Consider the following 15,081-nt stretch of genomic DNA (forward strand, 5'->3'; position numbering starts at 1 on the left):
CCACTGAAAAAGGATACCTGAAATTAAATAATTCCTCACAATTTGTCATGACAGGGTTTATGCAGTATCCAGTGATGAAAGGTGATTTCTTATTGGTTGCAATGAAATATATTTAATCCACTTCTATTTTAGTACAAGAAATATTACAGTACTGAACAGATAAATAAACTTACATAATAACAGCAAAATTCACTGAGATATTATAAGAAAAACAGGATTATAAGACAACGGAGCAAGGGAAAAAAGATAAGCAATGAAAGAGCTCTAGAAAATGAAACACATGAGTACTTATTATTAAAAAAAAAACACTGAAAATAATTGAAAATGTGAGACCTCAGGTATATTTAAATTAATAGATAACTATCATACAACTAGGTCTACATTGACACTCTTAAAAATACAGACATTTCACATTTATACAAAATACAAATTAATAAATATATTAATATGGTATTGGAATTATCACATGTAAAAAATGAGGCAGTGTCATTAAATTAGTTTTTCTGCTAATTACACTAACTGTTTTACTTAATTTTCCACAGCTCTGGAGCAATTTGTACAAAAAAAAGAAATATTTACTCATTCTATAAACTAAATTAAAGCTACAGAATTCACTTCTTTATTATTGAAATTTTGAAAGCTACTTCACATAATCTTTTAATTAATAATAAATTAATTTAGTTGCATTTTTTTTTTTTATTAGATGAAACACAATTCAACTGGGGATTAAATAATATGATTGATCGTAAAAAAATAAATAATAAAATAAATCACATAAAACATAAATAATTTTATTATGTGGCTAGTCCTTCCATTTTATGCATTTTTTTATTTTCATGTAACGCAGAAAATGAAGAAATGACCACATGAGCAAACTTGCAGATAATTTTTCGTTTGTATCCATTTGAACACGTTAGCTTTCAATTAACTTATTATTCTTGAACAATTTCATTATCAACTCTACTATTCCGAATACCAGTTTTTCCTGTCCATGGATATATTTCAGGACATGGTTGACAAGTCCTCATGTATCGTACGCCTGATTTATGCCATAAATTGCAAACTTTCGGGTTGTTACACCTTCTTGGACGATCCTGTAAAGTAAAATACAAAGGGATAGTAAATATTGATTATTTGACAAATTTGATAAAAATGCATTCCTTATGATTGCCAAAAACTTTTATTAAGTAAATTCACTTGCACGAGTACAAATACAGCCAAAAAACATACAGAAGGGGATAAAATAAAAATAATTGGTTTCTCAAATACTGTTAGTATTTTGATCGTGTAGAATAAATTCTAAAATAGTATATAATAGATTTTTATTTCATATGATTTCTATAATTATATATAGCATCCAATCCAGTTACTCCAAAGCAAAAAACGGTTAACTACTTTTCAGACTAGCAGGTTCTTTGGAATATTGTATGCCATATCAATGATACCTATCTATACCTTAGAAATCAACTCTTTAAAAACTGAAATTAACTTGTTACATTATTGTATTAGACATCTAATGTCTGCTATTCTCCAATAAAATTATAATTACATAGTATTTACTAGTAAACATTTAAAGTAACTAAAGTGGCACTATCCAGAAAAGTGATAAAACATTTTTTAAAGTATTATATTAGATATTAGAGTATTCACCAAAATTGAACTTTATTTAAAATAAATTTTACTAAAGTTAAGAGAAAATTTCATAAGTGAAATTAAAATTTGAAGTGAAATAATGAATTTTTAATAAAAGTAGTTTTTTGGGGCTTAGTCAGTTGACTGATTTTATACTATTCTCCACTCTTTTCTGTCCTGAATAATTTTTCAACCTCAACATACAGTCAACGTTTTCAGTTTTTTCTTTTACATGTGATTTTTTATCTTTCTCTACACACCCCCTCCCTACGTACCAGATTAAATAAAAGTATTTTAATATATGACCCATCATTCTGTTTAGTCGTTTTACAAGATTCTAGCACACAACTTTTATCTGCTTCTATTTGTTTTATGAATTTAAATTTCTAACTTAATTAAACCACCTAAATTTTCTATATCCTTCTGTAACATCACATTTCAAAGGTTTCTATTATTTTCCTTTCTGCATTTCCCAGTGTTCATTTAATGTTAAAGTACTATACTCTGTCCAAGTATTTTTTAGAACTCAGTTCTAATCTGTAGATCTATATTTGATACTAATATTTGATCTTTTCTGCATCAATATTTGATCTTTTCTCTTGTTGCTTGTGCTACCTCAATACAAAATTCTGCAATTTTTGGTATATTACAAGTATTGATTTAATTTCTCATTCTCCTGCCTTCTGTTATATTTAATTATTTTTGTTTAGTTCTTATTTGTTTTCAAACTGAATTTCCTTGTTAATAACAAATCCTTGCCATTCAGTTTTTTTTTTTTACCAGCAGAAGTTTTGGTTTCCACCAAAAGAAGAATTATAGCGAAAATCTCTATTCTCCTTCTGAAATTTACTCAATTTTAAAACTTTTCTTTTAATCTTTTGTTTCTCCAGTGTATTAATTGAAAATCAATGAAATGTGACTATATTCTGGTTTTAATTCTTTCTGAATCAAAGCTCAATTTTTCTTTTGTCTTCTGTGCTTTTACGGTTGTCTGTTTCTTGCTAAGATTGTAAACAACATTTTGGTCCAATTTTTCTGTTTTTATTTGATTCCTTCTTACACTATTGGATATCTCTCTTAGGTATAATATAATTTGTAAATTATAGTAATAAATCTGTATTATATAAAGAGGAAATGTTTCTTTGTATGTCAGAAATATCTCAAGAACTGCTAAATTAATTGATACCAATTTTAACAGTAGCTACATTATGTAATCGAGAGTGTCATAGGCTGTAAACTAAGATGAAAAATTATTTATTAAAATCTGTAAATAATAAATAATCCATTACAGAGCTGCATTTCTATTTGGGCTGCTAAATTCTCATGCTCCTTTTTTGTGACAAGCTGCTCCCAAGATATTTTTCAGTACAGGTCTTATTGAAATTGAATATCGTATCATGAGTGATTCATAATCAATGCCAAGCAAAAACTAGATAAATTGATGAAAATTTTATATACACATTCTTCTTACAGTATAGTGCACACTAAAAGGATTTTTTGAAATTCCGATTTTAAAGGGTAAAATGGAGTAACAGTGTAATTGATTTTTTTTGTGAATTTCTCGATAACATGAAGATATCAGCTTAAGTTTTGGTGTGTGTAATCTTCATGTTAAATGAAATATGTAACTAAATATGTATATCCAAAGCAATTTGTACATTTTTTGAACTTCTGCCTTGAAAGTGGTGAAGAAAGGTAAAATTTTTTAACAATGATTACAAATTTTTTCTATTTTCCATTATATTAAAAGAGATATTCACTCTATTTGGGCCTGAAAGTACTCTTCAGATAAATATCTAAAAACCATTTTTCAGGTTTTTTTTGTAATTCAGGTTTAAAAGTCTATATTGGATTTTTTATTGTTTTTTGAAACTTGGCTATTATTTGAATTTTTTGGTAATAAATGAAAATATGAACTTTGTTTTTTGTTTATGTTATCTTCATGTAAATATGTAAAATCCATTTCTAGATTCTTTTTGAAATTCCAAATTAAAGAATTAAAATGGTTAACATTAAATTTTATTATTTTTTTAATTATTTTACTATTTTTTTTAAATTTCTTGTTATAAATAAAGATATTAATTTAATTTTGTGTGTGTGTAATCTTCATGTGCATATCTAAAACGCAATGTCTAGATTTTTTGGAATGCGACTTTGAAAGGGGTTAAGGAAAGGTAACAGATTTTGAACAACTGCAAATTCTCCTCATTTTCAGCTATACTAAACGAGATATTCACTCGATTGAGAGGCTTGTAAATAAATACTCTTCAAATAAATACGTAAAAACCATTTTCAGCTCTGGCACCTCTGGCTAGACAGTTAGGGGGACCAAAGTGAGCCCTGATTGGCTAAACATCCCTTGACCACTATGGGAAAGGTATGTAACCATGTAGCATGGGCAAAGCCACAACAGGATGCTAGTATATATATATATATATATATATATATATATAAAGGAATATATTGTGACTGATTAATAATTAACGCCCAGCAAATGCTGCTAAAGGTAAATTGATGAAGGTTTGTAGGTACGATCTTCTTATGCTGCAATTACACACCAAGAACAGATTTTTTGAAATTCCATGTTTAGAGTTAAAATGGAGTAACAATTAAATTTATTATTTTTTTAATCTCTCGGATAAAATGTAAATATCAACTGGATTTTTGTTGTGTGTAATCCTCATGTGAATATCAAAAAACCGATTTATAGATTTTTGAAATTCCTAGTTAAAAGGTTTAAAATGTATTTTTGAAACCCAGCTATTTCTTTAATCTTTCTGTAACAAACGAAGATATCAATCTGATTTTTCTTCATGTGAATAATCCAATTTCTAGATTTTTGAAATTTAACAGTGAAAGGGAATAAAAGAAAGGCAAAAAAAATTTGAACAATGACTGCAAATTTTCCCATAAATATAATAAACGACATATTCGCTAGATTTGGGCTTGCAAATACTCTTCAGATAAATATCTGAAAACCATTTTTGAGTATTTTTAATTTCAATTTTTTTAAGAGGTGCGACAGTATATGGCCCAACTGCTCAACCAACACAGCCACTAGCACTGTTATTGTATGTATGACTGGCAGCTGCACCTGCCTCCGGTTACTTGACTAAAAAACATAAAATAAAAAAATTGACTCTGGTAGGAAATGCAAGTAACATAGAGCACGGGCAAACCTGTGATGTGGAGCTAGTAATACTATGTATTATGTAATTACATAATATATAAGCATGGAGATTTATAAAGATGGTTAGCCCTCAAAGAGATGAGAAAGTTTCATAATTTAGCTTGTACAAGGAAGTTTTATAAGACTGCAGTATGATTTTCTAAGTTTGTAAAATAAGTAACTTAAAAATGAACTATTGTGTTTTATGCTGAACTTAATTAATTAATCTCAAATTTTTTTCACTTTTAACTTGAAAAATAGGTTTTTAAGAACAGAGACAGCTTAACATAAAAGAAAAAATGTGTATTTGTTTTACACCCTATCTATAAAGAGTGAGTGAAAGATAAGTTTTTCACTTAGGGTAACAATACTTTGCACTCAGTCTGTAAAATTGCATTATTATGAAAATTCCACTTACTGGATAGTTGCACTGGAATGGTGCAAAGTTGTTTAACCTGTTGATTGGAGTTGGATCTCTAACCCACTGAATAGCTTGCCAGTTGGTTACAACCCATACTTCCGGCATGTTCACAATTGTGTCCAAGAAAGCAATGAATCCTTCTTTATGATGAGGTTGTGTGAACCAAGCTGCATGGTAAAAAAGTCCAAATGGTGCTCTGTAAAATAAAGTAAGTTTAATTTGTTTTTACTGATTTCTAGAAATTTATTGTGATATAATTTTTTATTTAAATTAAAATTACAAAATTCAGAAAATGAGTCTTTTACCATTAATATTCTTTTTGTAATTTTTCCTCTCCTCTATTTATCAAACAATTTGTACACAAGGCATAAAAATTCATTGACTTACTTAATTACCTTGCTCTTAATTGAATTTTTCCATCATTTTCTGTTTTTAATAGCTGCTTTTTTTATTATACAATCTATAATCCTCAGTTACTTTTTTATCTTTTTCAAAAACTTTAGTTAGTTCTTCTTAATTATCTAAGTTTTAGTTAGCTAATAAGCAGATTTCAAGAGAACATTTCAACATTTTATTCACTATACTTTGTTGCAATAAATTGTAACTATGTAAAGGTCTTTGTTGTTTCTTTTACTTGTTTTTCTATAAATCTTTTTGTTTACTTTTATAACCAAATTTATGTTAAACATTGCATGTGATGATGACATCAGTTAAGATTTGATTGATACCAGTGATACTTCAGCATTTTTTTTTGATAAGCGGTTTATTCAACTGCATTCAGAAGATACAATTTTGTCTTTGTTGATTTTTTATTTTTATTTATGATTATTAAGAAACTTGTTTTGATATCACAGTAATTCTTAGGATCTCATTAACAATTACTATTACTCATTAAGATATTAGTTAGATATTAAGATGTATTAGGTACTTTTTTAAGTCAACAAAAAATTTATTTGTAATAGTTTCTTGTACACCTAAAATAGGGTTTCAGGGTTAATTTGAAACTAAACGAAATGAACATTTTTGAAATTTAATGAACTTCATTGAAATTATTATGGGATTTCTTATTTTCCTTCTTCTTTGGTTTCTTACCATCCATTTAGAAAATTACTTTCAGATTTATATGAGCAAGAGGATTTTCTCTGAAAAATTCACTCTCCTTGTGGAATTATATAAATCACTCCTTTTCATCTTTTCTTGACAGTTATTTTCTTTAATAGAATTATTTTATAAATAAATAATAAATAATAAAGTATATGTATATATATATACAAACATCAGTATAAATGTTCACAAAAAATTTTTAAGAAACAAATAATTTTGTAACTTTTTTTAGATTAGTATATTAAAGATATTATAAAATTCACAACTATAGTTATCATTTCTATACAAAATAATTGACTTAAAAATTCCTTTAAACTGTTCCAGAAAAATTGAATGTGACTGAGCAAGAAATATTAATATTAAAGTAACAACTTGTTAAAGTTAATTATCTTAATCTTTAATATTGTAATTAGAATTATTTAATATTAATCCTAATCCTTAATGTAATATATAATCTTAATCTTTAGTATTGTAATAATATTATTACTAAATAATAATAATAATATTAATAATAATAATAATAATAGTATTTGTATTCATATTTATGAAATGTGCTGAAAACACAGTAAGTGTTAAGATTGCAATTTATTAGATATGTATCCAAAAATGGTATGTTTGTTGTTGTATTTTTATCAACATGGAAAGCTATTACAAAATAGCTTACCAAAAATGTCAGTTTAAATCCAAAAAGCTGAATATTTTTTTATTTAAATGATAAGTGAAAAAGAATAAAATACCTGTTTGATGTGAAATGTCTTTCAAAATTCTTAATAAGCATTTTATATACTCCATCAGCTGTTGGTGGATTACTACAAGCATCTCCCATAGAACAACGACCACCATTAAGATCTTGCCACATAACCATAGGGACCTCCCAAACACCTATTAAAAAAAAAAAATCATCAAAGAAATTTTTTTAGAAGATAAAGAACTTAATAAATATGATTACATAAACTGTTTAAAATTAAAAATAATATCAGAATATAAAAATAAGTTAACAAAATAACAGAACAAATTTTAAATTCAGAGAATCATAAATAAATGAAAAGGACTAAAATAAAAACACAAATTATTTTTTACAGAATAAGTAATAAAATGACTTAATTATTATTAAATACTGTGGTTATTTGTTTGGAATGTTATCCTCGTTTCATCTAATGATGTATATTAAAAACTGTGTGGTAAACAAGATGAATTAAATAACAGAATTGAACTCAAAAAGTAATAAAACTTATGATACAAAATCAATTCAGGCAGAATTCTTGAGATAAGTTACATAGGGAAACGCACCAGGTTGGTCTAGTGGTGAACGCGTCTACAAATCAGCTGATTTTGAAGTTGAGAGTTCCAACGTTCAAATCTTAGTAAAAACAAGTTACTTTTATACAGATTTGAATACTAGATCGTGGATGCGTCTTTGGTGGTTGGGTTTCAGTTAACCACATATCTCAGAAATGGTCGACCTGAGACTTTACAAGACTATACTTCACTTCATTTCATCCTCTGAAATAATGCCTGACGGTAATTCCTGGAGGCTAAACAGGAAAAATGTTAAACAGGGTATGAATAATCTTTTGATTCAAAAAAGCAAACAATAGCTGAATTTTTAAACATTTATTTTAATATTGTTAAAAGAAATGTACATTGTGTACATTGCATGTAAAGCTTACACATTAGCATATATTGTTATAATAACGCATTCATGTTCAACTCTTATATTAATGAGTTTAGATATTTATATTAATTTTATTAGAAAAATATATTTATTTAGTTTTTACATAAACTCTTTAAAATTAAAAATAATATCAGAATAAAAGAATAAGTTATTAATAAAATTACAGAACAATTTTTAAATACAGAGAATCATAATTAATAAAAAAAAATTAAATTAAATTATTTTAATTATTTAATTAAATGTATATTTGACCTGTGTAAATATATTTACAGATCTTTGTAGATATTAGTTTGTGTTATTTAGTATGATCCATATTTACAAGATTAATATTCACTATTAATTATAATTATTGGTTTGGAAACTGTTATTTTAGTATGTTATTGTTATTGATAACTAATCATTCATCCTATAAACGCATAGCATTCATAGAGGTATTTCATTCACTTCATATACCTTATTTAAGTACATGTTTAAGTGTGTATCCAAGGTTACATAAACAAATTTGTTTGAGTATTTCACAATAGCATCTTTTGAAATGGGCAATATAGAGAAGTTTACATAAAAATTTGTGCATTCTAATTCATGCAGTTTGACCCCAAAAATTTGTTAATAAAATTAAAAATAATTGAAATTATTTTAGTTAAATAAAGATAGTATAAATAGATAATGATATTGGCATGTGTGCATTAGCTAACATTCCAAGGGGATCATCTAATTAGAGTTACTTTTTGTCTGAGACATATTATAATTTGTTCTGTACACAGGATGCATATTATGATTTTCAAGCAAATTCCTTTATTTCAATTGTAGGGCCAACATCCAATTGATAAAAAATTGTAACCCATGTCAAAAAATAAAACCATCATGAACCTACAGTGTAAATTTGATTTTCGACAAGGTATTATTTTTTCAACTTCTTTTTAATTTAATATTCATGCAATTTTTAAACATAAAAAAAGTTTATGGATAAACAAATACTATAAAGTATAAATTATGACAAAAAAGAAAATCAAAATTTGAAATTAATGTACCAAGAACAGAAATTGAGAAAAATTTAAACAGTAAAAATCAAATAGTGGAGTTGGTGCACTAAAGTGTAGAGTTTCATGTACATATTACCAAAAATGAATTAGTTACATGTAAGGCAGATCTAAATAAAAATTCAAGTGATCAAATGGTCTCATTATAACATTTTAACTTGGAAAATTGAAGTCTTAGTTTTATAAAGTAAAATACGAGATGTAAAATCAGAAAAACACTTTATACTTGAAATGCAGTTATTTAATGTACATAATAATTAGAATGAATTAATGTTACCATTAAAAATATTTTGAAATCCAGCGTATAGACCCAGCAAGGATCTACTAATATTCAAGGTTAATTTTGATGGGAATTTCAGATGAATGATGAGAGATCTAATGAATAAGTGGAGTTTAAATTATTATAATGTTTGTAGAGATAAGCATATTTACTGCTTGGTTGACTGATACCACAATAGCCAGCCCTTCTTTGCAAATATATACAGCAAAGATTCCTCAGAATGTAGTCATTGTTAACGACTGTTTTCTTAACTGATAAAACTCTTGTTAAATTTTAATATTAATTAGTGTCACTTTTTTTTGTATTTTAACTGAGTGACATTTTAACAATGACTGTTGGATAAAATATAATTATTTATGTAAAAAGTGGTAGATTTTGCAAAAAAAATAAATAAAATTATATTAAAATGACAGCTATGGTGAGATTACTTTTGATTTCTGCTATGACTGGCAGGAAAATGAAGATGATGTTTTCAAAATATGTCCTCAAAATCTGCTATGTGATCATGTAAAGTGTGTTGACCTGAGTCACAGGAACCAGACAGCCAAACAGGTTCATAAAACTAACTGAAGGATAATTATAGTAAGATTTTCCATTCTTGATAATATTTTTACTTGCCTGAAAGTCTACTATTATCATGTATTTAGAGAAAAGATTGCATTCGTAACTCAATGTTTCACACATGCCTTTTATTATGGAGGTAAGAAAAATGGGGTAAAAACAGTTTACTTTCTCAGTGCCAAATTAAATAAAACATTTTTACAAGAAGTTATATGAAAATATATATTTCTACACATTTTATTCTTCTATTTAATTTCAAGATTATTTACTTAAACTGTTTATTTTAACACATTAATCTGGAAAGTGTGACATTTTAATTTAACTTAAAATTAAATCAAAAGGGGTGGACTTATACTTCAGAGTATAAGTCCAGCCCTTCTTTTTTGATTATATATTAGGTTACAACCCTCAATTTATTTCCTATCATGTAGATTATTAATAAATACATCTTTTCAAATTTTCTTAAAACAGATAAACTCTTTTTTACATGACTGCCCAAAAAATAGTGTAATGTTTTTAGGGTGTAGGCAGTGGCATAGCATGGGTTTCAGCCAGCCAGGGCATAAGCTAAATTCACTATCACGTTATCTAGATATTTATTTTTTTTGGTTATCTTATTAGGTATTTTTATTTTTTGGATCCAAAAGGCTCCAGAATTTACAAAAATTCTAAAGTTTGCGACAAGAATAAATTTGTTATTGTGTATTGTACAGGATACAAATAAAGAACTCATGTATGTATGTTTTTTGGTATGATAAACACATTTTTACAATAGTTCTTATACGTATGCCACCTATTGATATATATACATTTATGATACGTGTTGACAAGATATATCAAAAAGTGGCATATGTATAAGAACTTATTATAACATAAAATTAAGAACACATAACAAATAACAGCGAATAGAATATAAAACACAAATCAGCTTCCAATTAAAACTAGAATGATACTGTTACGATATATATTTTTATTGAAAAATTAATAGAATTAAAAATAAAATTTCTGTCTAACTAAAACTTTATTTGTCTACTTTTTCTAAGAGCAATGTCTAGAGCATCACATACTTCTTGCTCAATAGACAAGATAGCCAGATTGGTTAGCCCTTATTATTGTTGATCTTAAATAATTTTTGATCAACTTCAGTTTTGAAAAGCTTCTCTCACATCAGGCATTGCTGATGGCAGTTGTGAAAAATATTTGGAGCATTATTATAATATTGGGCAGAGTATCTTCCAGCTTGGATTTTACCATAAATTGTAATAATCCAAGTGGATCCACATGAATTAATTTTGTATATGGCATTTTTTATTTTATTTTTTTCTGTGGCAGCTATGAAAGCCCGTAGTCGAACTCATGGTCCTGTTTGTCAATTTTGGCAGATGTGTAGTCTAGATTACATTCAGTGTTGTCCAAATCTTGTAGTATAGCTGGCGTTAGATAGACAAACTTTCTGCCAAATTTCGTAGCTGCTGAAATCTTTCACAAATTTCTACAATTATTCTATCTAACAAAGAAAACAGCTTCTGTCTCAACTCATTTTCATGGGACAAATTGGCATCTCTACTTTTGTCATCAAAAATGTGCCTTCTTGTTTTGCACCTCTGAGGTTCCATGGAAGTGCAAAGTTCTTCACACATATTTTTTTGCATAACTTGTAGCACCATTTTTCTATTCTTCTTGTTTCTCTATCACTACCATCTGCAAAATATTTACTTTCTAAGTGCAGTTTTATTTTGTTTGAGTCCCTTTGTTTTTAAATATTTTTGTGCATTGTTCACTTCATGTAGCATAGGTTGCCAGAGGCCCAAAAAACAAAGAAAGGAAAATGACTGTATCGCAACTAGCAAAGTTCCTGCATCTGTTCTTGTGTTTAAGCTTTCATCTGTCTGTCAGTTTTTCCAGAGTGACCAAAATTTCTTCGTAATGATGCCATTTCATATTTAAGGCATCGCCTCTTACACTCCATCGCATATCCTGAACCCTTTTTAAACTTTTGCCTGTAGCTGCTATCAGAACTTCCCAAATATCTGTGGACATGGAATAAAATGAATAGCAATGTTCTAATGTACTGAAAAGAGTTACTGAACTCACCTTCCAGCCATAACAGCAGCATTATCATATGCTTGGCCTCTACAGCTCATTATATTGAGACCATCAGCTTCAAGCTTGCTTAAAAAAAAATGATTGAAATTCTTCAGCAGTTTTATTTTTTGTTTCAATGAAACATCTATAAAAGATTCCACTACTTGTACTTCCTGATTTTCAATCACCACAAATCTTAATACCTGGTTTTTTTTTTTGTTCTTTTTGAGAAACATCCAAAGTGCTGAAGAATTTAATCGAATAATACGAGTACTTGGCCTTTTTTACTTGTCTAATGATATGTTGGCAAACTTTATCTCCAAAAATTGCAATAAATTCGTTTTGAATTTTAGTGATATATAAGTGATTGAAATTTTGCTAGCCATTTTAGATCTTACAAGATGTTCACAAAGTACAGGATTGTACTTTGCGATTAAATGCACCAATTCTAAAAAGTTGCCTCTATTAGCACTAGTATCATTTCCTCTGTGACCACGTAAGGCCAAATTTTGTTTCACAAGGAATCTTATATCAAATATTCTGATAAGAATTTCTTGCCATTTTTTTGTTTCCTTTGCCACAACGTTTTGCTCATTCTTGTCAATAGACAGTCCTTTTTAAATTGTGATCTCTAACTGCTTCCATTTGCAATAATTTTGGTTGTGTAGTGCACTTGATTCATGACTTAAACCTTAGGATTCAGTTTCCACCAAGTGTTAAATCCATCAGATGAGCAAATTTTGATCCATTCGGTATGTTTATGTTTTCAAACAAATGACAGCAAAAGCAAAAATAATGATACTTTGGAAGGAGAATAAGCCATCCAAGTCCGTAAAACATTTTTGCCATTAGTCAATGTGCGGTAAAACCATTACCGGATAAGCCGCCTCGTCTCTCATTTTGATGTTAAAGAGCACTGTTGACACTTCGGCGAAGTTAGTATTGATATGCTGAACAACTTCCTGGCCTTGCTGAATGAGCAACAATCGCACATTTTGATTTATATGCTCAGGCCATTTTCCGTCTTAAGTTTCAGTATTGTGCAGCAGACAATACCGATGCTATGTCAGTCTTTCTCTCTAAGCTATTGAGAACCATGTCTATGCATCAGTTGCAGACTCTGACTGAATAGATGTTCAATTTGATCTTCAGAAACTATGTCAACATTCGTAACAGGCACCAGATCAACAGTATCTAGTTTTTGTATTTTTTCAGTTTGTTATGGGTTTGAAGCAGCAGTAGCCTCTGATGAATTTAAGCCCAACATGGAATCTGATGTCTCAGGAACAGGACCTTTCACATATTTAAGTATAGCTCCCTCACTTCTAATATTTTCTTCCTTAGCTCTTCTTTTATTACAATAAGCAACCCCGCTTTCTTTTACTCTTTTCATTTTTGATGCTAAAACGAATATAAATATCAATATAATATTGACACATATAATATAATTGGCTATAACCAAGGTTTCATATCAAAAAAATTCCAAAATAAGGAATATATATATTTAAAAAAAAATTGAACTTATTAAAATTTTTAACCCCTTTTGATTTCTTTACTTTAATTAAGTAAAGCTTGGGCAACGTAGTAGATAGTCAGAAAGTGCAAACAAGCGAATAATTAATCTTGATTGTCCATCAATGATTGTATTTACACTACAAATTAGTGTTTCCAAAATTACATAACTATTAACAAATTTATGGGTTTAAATTATGTAACTGACCCTTTATCTTTATAAAAAAATGTATGTGTAGTTCTGAATAAAAGTCAGATTATAATATTTACTATTCTGATAAATGGAATTACCACTATATCCTAAACTAATTAGTACAGGTACAAAAAATTTTGATTATTACTTATAAAATTGACCATATAGTATGCAGTAAAAACTTCTAACTAGCAGGTAAACAAAAATAAAAATTGTAATACTCACATGGTTGTATGTATACCAAGAGTCGAACATGTTGACCATTGATTTATAGTTTACATACAATTTTTCGACAATGTTCAATAATTTAACAATCACAACCACAGTTAAAGAAAATCATGAAATGAGGTTAATTGAGTGGGTGTGAATTGAATGACTGATGTAGGTGTTAGATAAGATTGAACTCTATTCTTTATATGAAAGAATTAATTATCACTTAATATTCATCATGAACAAAATAAAACAGGGGGAATTATCGGAAGGCAACTGGTTAGTACAGATGGTGTTGCCAGTCGCTAGAGCAAGTGAGATGACTACACTACATTAAAGAAAAGGGATTTCCTGGTTCCGTCACAGATTAAATAATAAAATGTTCCGTGCTCATTTTAATCGGTCCGAATTGTAGGTGCGACAAAAATATGAAAAGAAATAGTTCAAATTTTTAGTTCAGATCACAAGATATTATTATTATTTATTGTGAGATTTTGTCACCCCCAAAAAGCGCCACTCAGAGTGAGCCGCCCCCACTAAGTATGCCACTGGGTGTATGTATGTGTGTATGTTGTATGTTCCTGGTCAGTTGATATTTTCTGAGTGGTTGTTATTTAATTTACAGTTGGGGTTTTTTATTCTCTTGAGCCTTCAATCTTTTTTTTTTAATTGTAGCAGCTTAATGGCCAAACCGATTCAGATGTATGACCCTGTGTTGGAATCCTTACGTTACCAGGAGTGTCATAGGCTATATAAATATGTATATATATTATATAAATGCATATATATTTACAAAAATATATGTAGTAGTAGAGATTTTGCTGATTTCAAAGCACAAACTTTGATGAGTTGAATTAATGAGTTGTGAACTGTGATCCTCTATCACTGTGTAAGCTGGGTTTGAATTGAATGATTCAAATCCATCGAATGAATAAAATTGCAAAAATAATAGAATTAAAATTTACATAAAATAAAATAATATTAACTAAATTAAAAAAATTTCTGTTTAATAAGAATTTTTTAATAATAGACTTCCTGTGGGGATTGCATGTGAGACTAGATGAGGTGATGCAAGCATCTCGTGCAAGGGTAGACCTATCATCACCATCATCTGGTAACAACAGGGTACCCCTTGAATGCTGTTTTGGGAGGTACAATGGGGTCCACTTTTAATATTTCTCCATACATTCGTCTGATTT

General features: G+C 28.3%; 1 protein-coding gene across 1 annotated transcript in view; it reads right to left on the reverse strand.

The window, feature by feature from the left end:
• Nucleotides 1-254: 254 nt before the first annotated feature.
• Cda5 (Chitin deacetylase-like 5) overlaps nt 255-15,081 on the reverse strand; it is a 398,887-nt gene continuing 384,060 nt past the window's right edge. Inside the window, exons 17-19 of the mRNA XM_075368390.1 lie at nt 7,064-7,208; nt 5,220-5,418; nt 255-1,094 (exon numbers count right to left, since the gene is read on the reverse strand). Of these exons, the coding sequence (XP_075224505.1) occupies nt 933-1,094; nt 5,220-5,418; nt 7,064-7,208 (506 nt within the window). The 3' untranslated portion in view covers nt 255-932. The remainder of the gene's footprint in view (nt 1,095-5,219; nt 5,419-7,063; nt 7,209-15,081) is intronic.

The sequence above is a fragment of the Lycorma delicatula genome, chromosome 1 (genome assembly GCF_047948215.1).
Source record: "Lycorma delicatula isolate Av1 chromosome 1, ASM4794821v1, whole genome shotgun sequence".
Lineage (NCBI taxonomy): Eukaryota > Metazoa > Arthropoda > Insecta > Hemiptera > Fulgoridae > Lycorma > Lycorma delicatula.